At 44.9% G+C, this 14,979-nt stretch overlaps 1 protein-coding gene and 1 non-coding gene across 2 annotated transcripts; both read left to right on the plus strand.

Annotated features, from left to right (window-relative positions):
* Positions 1–4,692: 4,692 nt before the first annotated feature.
* On the plus strand, positions 4,693–4,766 carry trnai-aau (transfer RNA isoleucine (anticodon AAU)). Its single transcript has one exon. It is a non-coding gene; the product is annotated as a tRNA-Ile (tRNA).
* Positions 4,767–5,721: 955 nt separating this feature from the next.
* Positions 5,722–14,650, plus strand: lrrc31 (leucine rich repeat containing 31). Its single transcript, XM_072451321.1, has 9 exons — positions 5,722–5,839; positions 7,677–7,814; positions 7,941–8,108; positions 9,020–9,184; positions 10,095–10,262; positions 10,730–10,897; positions 10,972–11,136; positions 12,998–13,153; positions 14,289–14,650. Exons 1-9 carry the CDS (start codon positions 5,722–5,724, stop codon positions 14,633–14,635), a joined length of 1,593 nt encoding a protein of 530 aa, XP_072307422.1. The 3' UTR covers positions 14,636–14,650.
* Positions 14,651–14,979: the final 329 nt, after the last annotated feature.

Here is a 14,979-nt window from a genome sequence, read left to right on the forward strand (position 1 = left end):
TTTTTACAGTTGTGTAGGCTTGTGTTGTATTTATTTTATTTTTACAGTTTTGTAGGCTTGTGTTATATTTATTTTATTTTTACAGTCATGTAGGCTTGTGTTATGTTTATTTTATTTTTACAGTCATGTAGGCTTGTGTTATGTTTATTTTATTTTTACAGTCATGTAGGCTTGTGTTATGTTTATTTTATTTTTACAGTCATGTAGGCTTGTCCATCCATCCATCCATCAATCCATCTTCTGCCGCTTTATCCGGGGCCTGGTCGCGGGGGCAGCAGTCTGAGCAGGGACTCCCAGACTTCCCTCTCCCCAGACACTTCCTCTAACTCCTCCGGGGGGATCCCGAGGCGTTCCCAGGCCAGCCGAGAGACATAGTCTCTCTAGCGTGTCCTGGGTCTTCCCCGGGGCCTCTTCCCGGTGGGACATGCCTGAAACACCTCCCGAGGGAGGCGCCCAGGAGGCATCCGGAACAGATGCCCGAGCCACCTCAGCTGGCTCCTCTCGACGTGGAGGAGCAGCGGCTCTACTCCGAGCTCCCCCCGTGTGGCCGAGCTCCTCACCTTATCTCTAAGGGAGCGCCCAGCCACACGGCGGAGGAAACTCATTTCGACCGCTTGTATCCGCGATCTTGTTCTTTCGGTCACTACCCAAAGCTCATGACCATAGGTGAGGGTAGGAACGTAGACCGACCGGTAAATAGAGAGCTTTGCCTTTCGGCTCAGCTCCCTCTTTACCACAACGGTCCGATGCAGCGACTGCATCACTGCAGCCGATGCACCGATCCAACTGTCAATCTCACGCTCCATCCTTCCCTCACTCGTGAACAAGACCCCGAGATACTTGAACTCCTCCACTTAGGGCAAGGACACCCCACCCACCTGGAGAGGGCAAGCCACCTTTTTCCGGTCGAGAACCATGGCCTCGGATTTGGAGGTGCTGATTCTCATCCCAGCCGCTTCACACTCAGCTGCAAACCGTCCCAGTGCATGTTGCAGGTCCGGGTTTGATGGAGCCATCAGGACAACATCGTCTGCAAACAGCAGAGATGAGATCCTGTGGTCCCCAAACCGGACACCCTCCGACCCCTGACTGCGCCTAGAAATTCTGTCCATAAAAACAATGAACAGAACCGGTGACAAAGGGCAGCCCTGGCGGAGTCCATCATGCACTGGGAACAGGTCTGACTTACTGCCGGCAATGCGAACACAGCTCCTGCTCCGGTCATACAGGGACCGGACAGCCCTGAGCAAAGGGCCCCGGACCCCGTACTCCCGGAGCACCCCCCAAAGGACACCCTGAGGGACACGGTCAAAAGCCTTCTCCAGATCCACAAAGCACATGTGGACTGGTTGGGCAAACTCCCATGAACCCTCGAGCACCCGATGGAGGGTATAGAGTTGGTCCAGTGTTCCACGACCGGGACGAAAACCACTCTGCTCCTCCTGAATCCGAGGTTCGACTATCGGTCGGATTCTCATCTCCAGTACCTTGGAATAGACCTTACCCGGGAGGCTGAGGAGTGTGATCCCTCTGTAGTTGGAACACACCCTCCGGTCCCCCTTCTTGAACAGAGGGACCACCACCCCGGTCTGCCAGTCCAGAGGCACGGTCCCCGAACGCCACGCGATGTTGCAGAGACGTGTCAACCAAGACAGTCCTACAACATCCAGATACTTTAGGTACTCAGGGCGGATCTCATCCACCCCCAGAGCCCTGCCACCGAGGAGTTTGCGAACAACCTCAGTGACTTCAGCTTGGGTGATGGATGAGCCAGCCTCCGAGTCCCCGGTCTCTACTTCATCTTCGGAAGACGTGACTGAGGGATTAAGGAGATCCTCAAAGTATTCCTTCCACCGTCCGACGACATCCCCAGTCGAGGTCAGCAGGCCTCCACCCGCACCGTAAACGGTGTTGGTGAGACACTGCTTCCCCCTCCTGAGGTGCCGGACGGTTTGCCAGAATTTCTTTGGTGCCAACCGATAGTCCTCCTCCATGGCCTCCCCGAATTCCTCCCAGGCCCGGGTTTTTGCCTCTGCGACAGCACGAGCCGCGGCTCGCTTGGCCTGCCGATACCCGTCGATGACCTCCGGAGACCTACAAGCCAGAGTGGCCTGATAGGCCTCCTTCTTCAGTCTGACGGCATCCCTTACTTCCGGTGTCCATCACCGGGTTCGGGGGTTGCCGCCACGACAGGCACCGGAGACCTTGCGACCACAACTCCGAGCAGCCGCAACAACAATGGAGGCGGAGAACATGGTCCACTCGGACTCAATGTCCCCAACCTCCCCCGGGACATGGGAGAAGCTCTTCCGGAGGTGCGAGTTGAATACCCTACTGACAGAGGGCTCCACTAGACGTTCCCAACAGACCCTCACAATGCGCTTGGGTCTGCCAAGTCTGTCCGGCTTCCTCCTCCGCCATCGGATCCAACTCACCACCAGGTGGTGATCGGTTGACAACTCTGCCCCTCTCTTCACCCGAGTGTCCAAGACACGCGGCCGGAGGTCTGATGACACGACAACAAAGTCGATCATTGACCTCCGGCCTAGGGTGTCCTGGTGCCATGTGCACTGATGGACACCCTTGTGCTTGAACATGGTGTTCGTTATGGACAATCCGTGGCTAGCACAGAAGTCCAATAACTGAACACCGCTCGGGTTCAGATCGGGGAAGCCGTTCTTCCCGATCACCCCTCTCCAGGTGTCACTGTCATTGCCCACGTGGGCGTTGAAGTCCCCCTGTAGAACAACGGAGTCCCCGGTCGGTGCACTGTCCAGTACCCCTCCCAAGGACTCCAAGAAGGCCGGGTACTCTGCACTGCTGTTCGGCCCGTAGGCCGCCACAACAGTGAGAGACCTGTCCCCCACCCGAAGGCGGAGGGACGCGACCCTCTCGTTCACCGGGGTAAACTCCAACACGTGGCGGCTGAGCTGAGGGGCTATCAGCAAGCCCACACCAGCCCGCCGCCTCTCCCCGCGGGCAACACCAGAGAAGTGGAGCGTCCAGCCCCTCTCGAGGAGATGGGTTCCAGAGCCCAAACTGTGCGTGGAGGTGAGGCCGACTATATCTAGTCGGTATCGCTCAACCTCCCGCACAAGCTCAGGCTCTTTCCCCCCCAGCGAGGTGACATTCCATGTCCCCAGAGTTAGTCTCTGTGTCTGGAGATCTGGTCGCCGAGGCCCCTGCCGTCGACTGCCGCCCAGATCTCTCTGCACCGGCCCCTTATGGATCCTCCTGCGGGTGGTGGGCCCACGGGAGGGCGGCCCCACGTCGCTCTTTCGGGCTGTGCCCAGCCGGGCCCCGTGGGGTAAGACCCGGCCACCAGGCGCTCGCCATGGAGCACCCATCCCAGGCCTGGCTCCAGGATGGGGCCCCGGTGACGCCGATCCGGGCGACGTAAACTGCCTTGTTCGTGTTGTCATCATAGAGGGCTTCTGAACCGATCTTTGTCTGACCGTCACCTAGGACCTGTTTGCCTTGGGAGACCCTACCAGGGGCATGAAGCCCCCGACAACATAGCTCCCGGGATCATTCGGGCACTCAAACCCCTCCACCACGTTAAGGTGTCGGTTCAAGGAGAGGATGTAGGCTTGTGTTTATGTTTATTTGATTTCTACAGTCATGTAGACTTGTGTTATGTTTATTTTATTTTTATAGTCATGTAGGCTTGTGTTATGTTTATTTTATTTTTACAGTCATGTAGGCTTGTGTTATGTTTATTTTATTTTGACAGTCATGTAGGCTTGTGTTATGTTTATTTTATTTTGACAGTCATGTAGGCTTGTGTTATGTTTATTTTATTTTTACAATCATGTAGGCTTGTGTTATGTTTATTTTGACAGTTGTGTAGGCTTGTGTTATGTTTATTTTATTTTGACAGTTGTGTAGGCTTGTGTTATGTTTATTTTATTTTGACAGTTGTGTAGGCTTGTGTTGTGTTAATTTTATTTTTACAGTTATGTAGGCTTGTGTTGTGTTTATTTTTTACAGTTATGTAGGCTTGTGTTATGTTTATTTTATTTTGACAGTCATGTAGGCTTGTGTTATGTTTTATTTTATTTTTACAGTCATGTAGGCTTGTGTTATGTTTATTTTATTTTGACAGTTGTGTAGGCTTGTGTTATGTTTATTTTATTTTGACAGTTGTGTAGGCTTGTGTTGTGTTAATTTTATTTTTACAGTTATGTAGGCTTGTGTTGTGTTTATTTTTTACAGTTATGTAGGCTTGTGTTATGTTTATTTTATTTTGACAGTCATGTAGGCTTGTGTTATGTTTTATTTTATTTTGACAGTTGTGTAGGCTTGTGTTATGTTTATTTTATTTTGACAGTTGTGTAGGCTTGTGTCGTGTTCATTTCAGGCAGACGCACAATTATACGCGTGTAATAAACTCCCTTCCGGGCGGCGCACCTGACGCACACGCGTGACTCTCACGGGACAGGTGCAGGAGCAGAGTCCACCCCGCGCGTGTCTGGGCCCCGGGACACCGCACTCCCGCCGCAGACCGGGACCGGGAGGAGGCACGTGGTGTGAATAACGTGATCCAGACGAGTTCACGTCGCGTCATAGAACCAGACGTTCTTCACTCGGTTTGATATTGATCTGTGAGAAAGACTTCCGGTTGTGTAAATGGAGAACACCGGCGCCACGGGTGAGAGATTCTTATTATAATGTATGTTGTGACGTAAGCACGGCTGGTTAGCTCAGTTGGTTAGAGCGTGGTGCTAATAACGCCAAGGTCGCGGGTTCGATCCCCGTACTGGCCACGACTTTTCCTTCTTTTGCCTGGTTAGTTGCGCTTAAATTCACTTAACTTTCGTGAAATCGTGAAAAATACTAGAATTAAAAGTATCTGAGATTTAATTTGTATACGACAGATTCTCCTGTTTTTTCTTATTCTGACATAGTTTGGCAGAATAGCACGTGTGGTAAATGTTTATCATAGTTTCACTTCTGTTAAGTTGCATTTTGTGAAGACGTTTTGAAAAATAAAGAGTAAATAAATGATAGGAAGTAGAGTTGATTTCTAAAACGGAATCCCTCTGTGATGTCATCAATGTGCGACGTGCCATTGCAAACTCAGAGACAGTTTATGCTTGACTGACACACAGTTTAAACGATCGTTCAACAAATTAAATGTGTTTTATGGTATTATTGTGCGTCAAATCATAACTGTTAACTGTCAATTATATGGATTTTGGCTCTTGTTTACAGTCTGGTTGCTAGGTAACAGCTGTGGAATTACCTCTACCTGTCATATCTGCTGCTCATGTCCAAACAGGAAGTAGAATTATAAACTTTACTAAAATGGTCAAACTGGGGCCAAATAGGGAAAATGTTTAAAGCAAAATCTGAAACATAATTGTGTTCACTGCGTTTTAGTGAAAAGTGTCGTCCAAAGTATCAATTTAACATAATTTTAAACCAGCAAAAACAACAAAAGACATTAGCTCAATTTTCACCAACGACATGTATTTACTCAATTATTATGGGAATATTATTGCTCTATTGCCCTACTTTTAATGTACTTTTGCCAATCTGAACTTCTGTTGACAGTTTGTATTATTATTTATGGCTCACGCATCGATTTTGAGACTGTGTGTGCTGGGGGCGGGGACAGGGGGGACGACAGGCGGGACGACAGGCGGGACGACAGGCGGGACAGGGGGGCAGTGGTCGCGGGACGGCGGCAGCGTCAGGCGCTCTCCCCTGGACCTCATCATGAACCAGATCCGGCGGAAGCGCTCGGACCGCAGGCCCCTGGGGCGGCTCCTGTCCTGGGCCTCGGACCGCTCCGTGAGCCGAGAGGACGAGGGCGACAGGAAGGCCCCGAGTCCAGGTGAGCTCCATGTCTGGTGATGTGCTGTCGCCGCGGCAACCCTGGGCTTAAACCTGAGGGGAAATGTATTCAAATGTATTCTAAAGTCAACTGCAAAGAACAATAAGTGGAAAAAAGAAACCATTATTGTAAAATATATCAAATCTGATCCATACTGAACATTCTCTATGAACATTCTCTATGTACTGTACATTCTCTATATACTGAACAACAGTCTTTATTCTTATTATGTTGGGTTTCCATAGGAACAGTATTTTGAGCGACTTAAAGTCCCTTGTGCGTCTTTAGTCACCTTTAAATCTGGTCTTTAACTCTGGTCTTTAATTCTGGTCTTTAACTCTGGTCTTTAACTCTGGTCTTTAACTCTGGTCTTTAAATCTGGTCTTTAACTCTGGTCTTTAACTCTGGTCTTTAAATCTGGTCTTTAACTCTGGTCTTTAATTCTGGTCTTTAACTCTGGTCTTTAATTCTGGTCTTTAACTCTGGTCTTTAACTCTGGTCTTTAAATCTGGTCTTTAAATCTGGTCTTTAATTCTGGTCTTTAACTCTGGTCTTTAATTCTGGTCTTTAACTCTGGTCTTTAACTCTGGTCTTTAACTCTGGTCTTTAAATCTGGTCTTTAACTCTGGTCTTTAACTCTGGTCTTTAAATCTGGTCTTTAACTCTGGTCTTTAACTCTGGTCTTTAACTCTGGTCTTTAACTCTGGTCTTTAACTCTGGTCTTTAACTCTGGTCTTTAAATCTGGTCTTTAACTCTGGTCTTTAAATCTGGTCTTTAACTCTGGTCTTTAACTCTGGTCTTTAATTCTGGTCTTTAACTCTGGTCTTTAACTCTGGTCTTTAACTCTGGTCTTTAAATCTGGTCTTTAAATCTGGTCTTTAACTCTGGTCTTTAATTCTGGTCTTTAACTCTGGTCTTTAATTCTGGTCTTTAACTCTGGTCTTTAACTCTGGTCTTTAAATCTGGTCTTTAAATCTGGTCTTTAACTCTGGTCTTTAACTCTGGTCTTTAATTCTGGTCTTTAACTCTGGTCTTTAAATCTGGTCTTTAACTCTGGTCTTTAACTCTGGTCTTTAACTCTGGTCTTTAACTCTGGTCTTTAATTCTGGTCTTTAACTCTGGTCTTTAACTCTGGTCTTTAACTCTGGTCTTTAATTCTGGTCTTTAACTCTGGTCTTTAACTCTGGTCTTTAAATCTGGTCTTTAAATCTGGTCTTTAACTCTGGTCTTTAACTCTGGTCTTTAATTCTGGTCTTTAACTCTGGTCTTTAAATCTGGTCTTTAACTCTGGTCTTTAACTCTGGTCTTTAACTCTGGTCTTTAACTCTGGTCTTTAACTCTGGTCTTTAAATCTGGTCTTTAACTCTGGTCTTTAATTCTGGTCTTTAACTCTGGTCTTTAATTCTGGTCTTTAACTCTGGTCTTTAACTCTGGTCTTTAATTCTGGTCTTTAACTCTGGTCTTTAACTCTGGTCTTTAACTCTGGTCTTTAAATCTGGTCTTTAACTCTGGTCTTTAACTCTGGTCTTTAACTCTGGTCTTTAATTCTGGTCTTTAACTCTGGTCTTTAAATCTGGTCTTTAACTCTGGTCTTTAACTCTGGTCTTTAACTCTGGTCTTTAACTCTGGTCTTTAACTCTGGTCTTTAATTCTGGTCTTTAACTCTGGTCTTTAACTCTGGTCTTTAACTCTGGTCTTTAAATCTGGTCTTTAACTCTGGTCTTTAACTCTGGTCTTTAACTCTGGTCTTTAATTCTGGTCTTTAACTCTGGTCTTTAACTCTGGTCTTTAACTCTGGTCTTTAAATCTGGTCTTTAACTCTGTTGTCTGCTCCAGAGGCGGGGGGCGGCGGCGAGCTCGACCTCGGGTGGGGTCGAGTTCGCTCTTTTCTCCATAAACTGGGATCGGAAACGGCGAACGGGAAGATCAACCTGTGTCACTGCGACCTGACCGCCACTGACCTCCTGGAACTCGGTAACAACATGTTTGACTTACTAAAATAAAGAAAGAAACGGTTTAGCTGAAGGTCATTTCTTAATAGAGACTAAAACGGGCGTAAGCGTCGACTAAACGTGCCTAAAATAAGGTTCTAAACCACAGGCACGCTGCTGCGCTACGTCCCGCTGCTGGAGGACTTGAATTTGTCCTGGAACGATCTGATTGGTGGAAGCCTCGGCGCGGTCACCTCCCACTTCGACCACGTGAACCGTCTGTCGGCGCTCAAGCTCAGCGGCTGCAGGCTCCGCCCCCAGGACGTCGACGCGCTGGGTAAGACGGCCCCCGGAGGAAAGGCTCCGACGCGAGGGCCGTGTTTAGTGTTGGTTTAGATCTGATTTAGTCGCGCTTCCTGATTGGTCCACGGGAAGAAAAGAGTAAATAAATAAACAAACATTTAATTTAAAGGTGCTGCAATTATTAGTTTTGTATTATTTATTTATTCATTTTCCAGACTCAGAGTCCGTAAAAAAACACATATTATACAGGCAAAAATAATACAAACAAATTTCATGTTCATTTTTGCCTGTTTTGTTGCTGTTTTTAAGTTTGCAAACTCTAAAAAGGTAAAAGATTCATAATAGTTTAGAGCGTTTAAAGGATATTTTACTTTATTTGTGTTTAATAGATTAGGCTCCTGATGTTAAGGCTTTACTGGACAAATACTTTTCATTTTGTCTACAGATATATTACACACTTAATCAGAAATTTTGCACGTTTTCAAGATAAAATGCAATTTTGAGGTTCAAATCAAAAAAGCAAAAAAAAATTCTAACCTAAAAATTCAAAAAAGTTGCTTTGTTGCTTTTTGTTTTTTAAATCAATATTGGGAAAAAAATCAAGATATTAAGATCCTTAATATCCTTAATATATCAGATCAATTTAGATCTGATGTCAGTTTATCATAGAACATGTTTTGTGGTTTAATTAATTTATACTCCAGGTATTTTCTTTTTTCTCTCTATTTACAATTACAAAACAGTAAGAATAGTGAGAAGAAAAACAACAACAACAACAACAACAACAACAGACATAAGACACTGAACTTTATCAAATCTATCCACTCATGATTTTTAAACACTGAACAAATACCGTCTTCTCCATGTGTCCTTTGTAGTACTTCCACACACTATTTCTACACGTATTCTTTCAAACGAGGCTAAACGTCCGTCTGTGGTTTCCAGGCAACGCTCTGAGCTGCCTGCCATCACTCCATGTCCTGGATCTGTCCTGGAACGCGGCGCTAGGCGGCGGCGGGCTCCGGGGCCTCGTGGGGAAACTGCAGCCGTCTCTGACACAGCTTCACCTAGTGTCCTGTGAGCTCACTGCAGCCGATGGCGCGTCACTGGGTTTGTGAAAAATACCGACACTCGCCACGTTTGAGGAGATATTCAGCCCGATACAAGATGTGTTCATGACTTACTAATGTCCAAGTACATTTCCCTCAAGCATCAATCATGTTTTATCTGATTTAGGCCTGTGTTTGTTTCCACTGAGCTCTGGTTTTGTCTCATAAACTGTTAAGATCTTCAGAAGATTTTAATATGATGTGACATGATAAATGCGGTGTTGAAATGATCGCCATTTACTGGAGCTTGAATGCAGGAGCTTTTATAATACCGTATTTTCCGGACTATAAGTTGCATAGTTTTTGCCGGGGTGCGACTTATTCTTATATTTATACTTATATACTTATACTTCAGAGCGACTTATATGTGATATTATTTGTTATTTTCACATTTGCAACCGCATTTCATACTCCAGTGCCACTTATATGTTTTTTTCTTCTCTATTATGCATTTTTTGGCTGGTGCGACTTATACTCCAGTGCGACTTTTATAGTCCAGAAAATACGGTACATGTTTTGTTCATGGATTAAAAAATATATTTGTCTGACTTTCCGATAATAAAATCTAATATACACACCGTTAGAAAATATGAGTTTATATTATTAAGTAGCTGGAAGAGACAAAATATGAATAAAAAACATTATTAGTGATTTAGCATGTCTAATTAGCACATTTAGCATTGGTACGGTTCCTGACAGAGAACTTTAGTGTAAGTTTGGCCCTTTATTATCGACCAAAACAAGAACCAAAATAGACCAGAAACGCAGCAATTTATGCAACTTTCCCCTCAAAATTCACACATTTTAGGCTCTTATTGTCTTATTCTTCCACACACGGCACGTTTTAGGACATGTCGTGTTTTAGGTGCTTCATTCGTCCCTTACACCACGTCCCGTCTGCTCTGTCTCAGGTGGGACGCTGTCTTCGCTGCCTGGCCTGTCTGTGCTGGACCTTTCGTGTAACCCGCACCTCATGGACGGACTCGGGGAACTGTCCTCCGCGCTGTCCCACACGACTTCACTCGGAGCGCTGAGACTTCAGGGAGTGGGACTGACACTCGGCGGCCTGAACGCTCTGGGTGAGACATCTGAAACCAAGTGGACACGAGTGATGCGTCTTCTCTGCGGTACAGGCCGAGTTTGTTAGCGCGAGGGTCAAATGGGCAAGGAAAGGAGGAAAAACCATTAAAAATGAGGAAAAAACATTAAAAATGAGGAAAAACCATTAAAAAAGAATAGCACATATTTCTTAAACGTTTTATCTGTGTTTGTGCAGAATAACTTCCATATTCTTCAGACACATTCTGTTTTATGGGATTTTTGAACTCCTGAATTTATTAATACCTGATTAGTGTCAGTTAAATTTGTTGTTTCTGGACTCTTATTTCGTCCGGCGTAATGGAAAGAGTAAAGCTAATGCTAATGCTGATGCTATTTTCTTTTTATATATTTTTTACATATTTGAAATATACAAAAAACACACAGAGAAGACTTAAAACGTGACTGTAAATGAAAGCTAAAGCTCGTCCTCGTTGCTTCTGAGCAGGTGAAGCTCTACAGTCGACGCCCTCGCTGCGTCTCCTGGACCTCTCCCGTAACAAAGGCCTGTCGGGACACCTCCCTCTCCTCTGCGCTCACCTGTCTCACCTGTCTCTCCTGGAGACCCTGGACCTCCATCTGAGCGGGCTGACGCGCTCCGACGTGCACGCTCTGGGTACAGTGAGGTTCAGCTGAAGAAACCACTCTATATATATCTAAAAACATCAATCTAATCCTCCTCGTCTCCAGTCCAGGTGCTGCCTTCCCTCATATCGTTAACCGACCTGAACGTGTCGTCCAATCAGGAGGCAGGACACGCCTTGCACGCGCTGATCCCGGCGCTTCCCCTGACGCACATGAAGAGTCTCCCTCTGAACAACTGCGAGCTCAGCGGTGAATCCTACACCGCGCTGGGTGAGAACAGAACACACACTTCATTTTGTCAAACCAAAACTGTCCCACAACTCTTACAGCAAAAGGAGGCGTGTCCAGAAGACGTCCGCGGGACGTCTTCTGGACACGCCTCCTTTTGCTGTAAGAGCTGTAAAATGTGGAACTCGCACTCAAAACAGTCGAGTGCGACTTAATTTATTCTCTCTGGACTTGTTTTTTTTTGCTGCTTTATGTTTTTAATTTTGAAGGATTTTTTTTTAATAAACTTTGTATGCATCGCATCAGCTACAAGCTTTGTTTTGTAACCATGCACGACTGTATCGTCCCCGTCAACATGAAATAAATGAATAGAATAAATTAAATTAAATAGATTAAATAAATACAAAAATAAATTAAATACAAAATAAATTAAATACATTAAGTAAATTAAATGCAGTAAATTAATTAAATTGAACAAAATACAAATAATAAAATAAAATGAATGCAATAGCAGCACATGTATGAACTGCGATATTACTACTGTATTTTCCGGACTATAAGTCGCACCAGCCAAAAATACATAATAGAGAAGAAAAAACTTATATAAGTTGCACTGGAGTATGAAATGCGGTTGGAAGTGTGAAAATAACAAATAATATCACATATAAGTCACTCCGGAGTTTAAGTATAAGTATATAAGTATAAATATAAGTATAAGTCACTCCCCGGCCAAAACTATGAAAAAATAAAGTAGTAGTAGTAAAGTCCGGAAAATAGGGTAAATTCCCTGGTAATGTCACGAGCTTGTCTCCATTGCAATAGTAAAGTGCCGTACGAAACAGGAGATTTGTGGAGAGAAACGGGACAAGAAGAAGAAGAAGAAGAAGAAGAAGAAGAAGAAGAAGAAGAAGAAGAAGAAGAAGAAGAAGAAGAAGAATAAGAAGAAGAAGAAGCAGAAGCAGAAGCAGAAGCAGAAGCAGAAGAAGAAGCAGAAGCAGAAGAAGAAGAAGAAGAAGAAGAAGCAGAAGAAGAAGCAGAAGCAGAAGAAGAAGAAGAAGAAGAAGAAGAAGAAGAAGAAGAAGAAGTGTAGTTGGAGATGTAATCGCTAACTTAGATTCGGGAGCAGGACCACGCCTCAACCTCTTACTTCCCCAGCAACCACACCTCCACTCTTTAACCACGCCTCTTATTACCCAGAAGGCCTATATATGCAAAGGCCAATCCCAGCATCTCTTGTTGTCTCTGCTCTCTCGACCCCACCCTCCCACCCCATGTCTCTATCATCGTCACCTTAACACATAACCATCCATGGAGGGGGGGTTCTGAATCGGCTGGGCTGATTACCCGAGACATAGCCCCCATCCTGAGTCTCTACCCAGCCATCTCATCGATCTCTCTCTCTCATCTCATCTCATCGATCTCTCTCGCTCCCGCTCTCGCTCTCGCTCTATCGCTCTCTCTCTCGATATCGCTTTAGCGCTCTCTCTCTCTCTCTCTCGATCTCTCTCTCGCTCTCTCTCTCGCTCTCGATATCTCTCTCTCTCTCGCTCTCTCGATATCTCTCTCTCTCAATATCTCTCTCTCGCTCTCTCGATATCTCTCTCTCATCTCATCGAGCTCTCTCTCTCTCATCTCATCGAGCTCTCTCATCTCATCGAGCTCTCTCTCTCTCATCTCATCGAGCTCTCTCATCTCATCGAGCTCTCTCTCTCTCTCTCATCTCATCGAGCTCTCATCGATCTCTCATCGACCCATCATGACTTATCAATAAACATTCTTTCGTATTCCATTGTTGTGGCGTGGTCCTTGCTAGTGAAGAAGAAGAAGAAGAAGAAGAAGAAGCAGAAGCAGAAGAAGAAGAGTTTAGAATGGTGAGTACATTTAAACTTCATGTTGTGTCCAGCGCTGGCTGTGCCGTACCTTCACCGCGTGGACGTCTCGTGGTGTAAAGTGGCCGGCGGTCGACTGTCGCTGCTGCTCGACGCTCTTCAGCCTGCAGCGCTTCAGGAGCTGAGACTGAGCAGTTGTGAGCTCACCACCAACGACGCCCGACACCTCGGTGACAGAAAACACACGAAAGCGGTCACACTTTCACACACCCAAAACCTACATATCCTCCACGTATCCGCGTCATACTCTTTTATTTATTTATTAAATATCCAAAGAGAAGATCCTGATCATTTCTGTTAGCATTAGCCTCTTGATGTTGCTATATTACACCAAAAAGTCTGCATACTGAGGACCCTACTCTGTAAATGATAAAATAAACAATATTTTGGAGATTTTGATTACATTTTTGTAGCACATTTGAGCTGTAGAACAATTAACGACTCATTTATGATACTAACTATTGTTGTGTTTCATTCTGCTGTTTTGTTTGCTGCTGCTCTTGTGGCTGGTTTTACTGAAATAATCCCGTTTTAGGTTTATTGCGTCGGTGGCAAGTAGTTTCAATAGTACCGTTTACCAGGAAAGTTTCTGTAACAGTATTTCGCACTTCAAAAAATGTGTTAAAAAAGTATATTAAAGTGAAGGGAGGGAGGGTTGAGCGAACAGATGGAGCAGTAACTGAGGCGTTATAAGGTAAGGTATATAAGGTATAAGAAGGCTTCTGGCAAAAGAGGCGTGGTATATTAACTCCATTTAAGTATGCATACTGTAATACATCTGACATTAGATACCTTTATTCTGTTTGTTCTTCTGTATCTACCTCTGTAGCTACCTGCGTTGCACTAATGAAATTTCCCCATGTGGGACAATAAAGGAATATCTTATCTTATCTTATTCTTTGACTTCACTACATTTGAGTATCTGTAATTCCCACTCCACTAAGGTAGAACGTTTCTTTAAAGAAATGGCCGTGGAGACTTTGAGTTAAAGACCAGGTTTGACATAAAAATATATCACTACAAATGATAGAAACGTGAATTTACAGAGTCGGCCGCTTCTTTTGGACAAAAAGCAGCTTAATTCCAAATTCCAAAACCATTAAAAAAGAGGAATAACCATTAAAAAAGAGGAAGGAAAAAACATAAAAAAGAGGAATAACTATTAATAAAGAGGAAAAAACATAAAAAAAAGAGGAATCCCAGCAGTTTTTTATCTCTTTGCGAACATTACGTGTGCAAAAGCGTGCACAGACTGGTTTTACGGTGTATGAAGTCGCATTAATCTTAAGTTTTCGTCCCGTTCAGCCTCGGCGTGTCGCGGCGGCGTCCTCTCCTCCCTCACAGTTCTGAACCTCTCGTACAACGGCTCGGTCGGGGCCGACGGCTGGTCCGCTCTGCTCGCCGCCGGAGGACTGGGCTCGCTGGAAGAGCTGGACCTCAGCCTGCGACCTTTCACCTCCGCCGGCTGCTCCGACTGGCTGCCCGCCCTGCTCGGAGCGCTGCCTCGTCTGGCGGCGCTGAGGCGGCTCGGGCTGCAGAGGTGGACGACCGGCGACAAAGAGAAGCTGCGGCTGGAGCACGCTCTGAAGAAGAGGAACGTTCTTTTGGAGATGGACGCAGAGGAGGCCAAAGAGATTCAACACGAGGAGTAAAAAACACGAGGAGTATTCATGAAACGTACAGATACTGCTGTTGTATTGTTGTACTGCGACTAAAAACAAGCTCTTACGAGATGAGTTTAACCGTTTGACTGGCACGATGAAGACAAATCAAAACAAAAGTTGATTGCACATTGTTCTTATTCTTGAGAAAAGATTATTTTTTTGTATTTTCAGTAAAAAGCCATTGAGAAAAAAAGTGTATTGTGTAAATTACTGGTGTAAAGAGGAATAACCATTACAGAAAATGGTTATTCCTCCTTCCTTTTTTTTAAAGGAAAAAACTTTTTTTTTTAAAGGAAAAAACATTAGAAAAAGAGAGAAAACATAAAAAAGGA

Source organism: Eucyclogobius newberryi, unplaced genomic scaffold, assembly GCF_026437365.1.
Source record: "Eucyclogobius newberryi isolate DKJ021-1_F unplaced genomic scaffold, fEucNew1.0.hap1 SCAF_18, whole genome shotgun sequence".
NCBI lineage: Eukaryota > Metazoa > Chordata > Actinopteri > Gobiiformes > Gobiidae > Eucyclogobius > Eucyclogobius newberryi.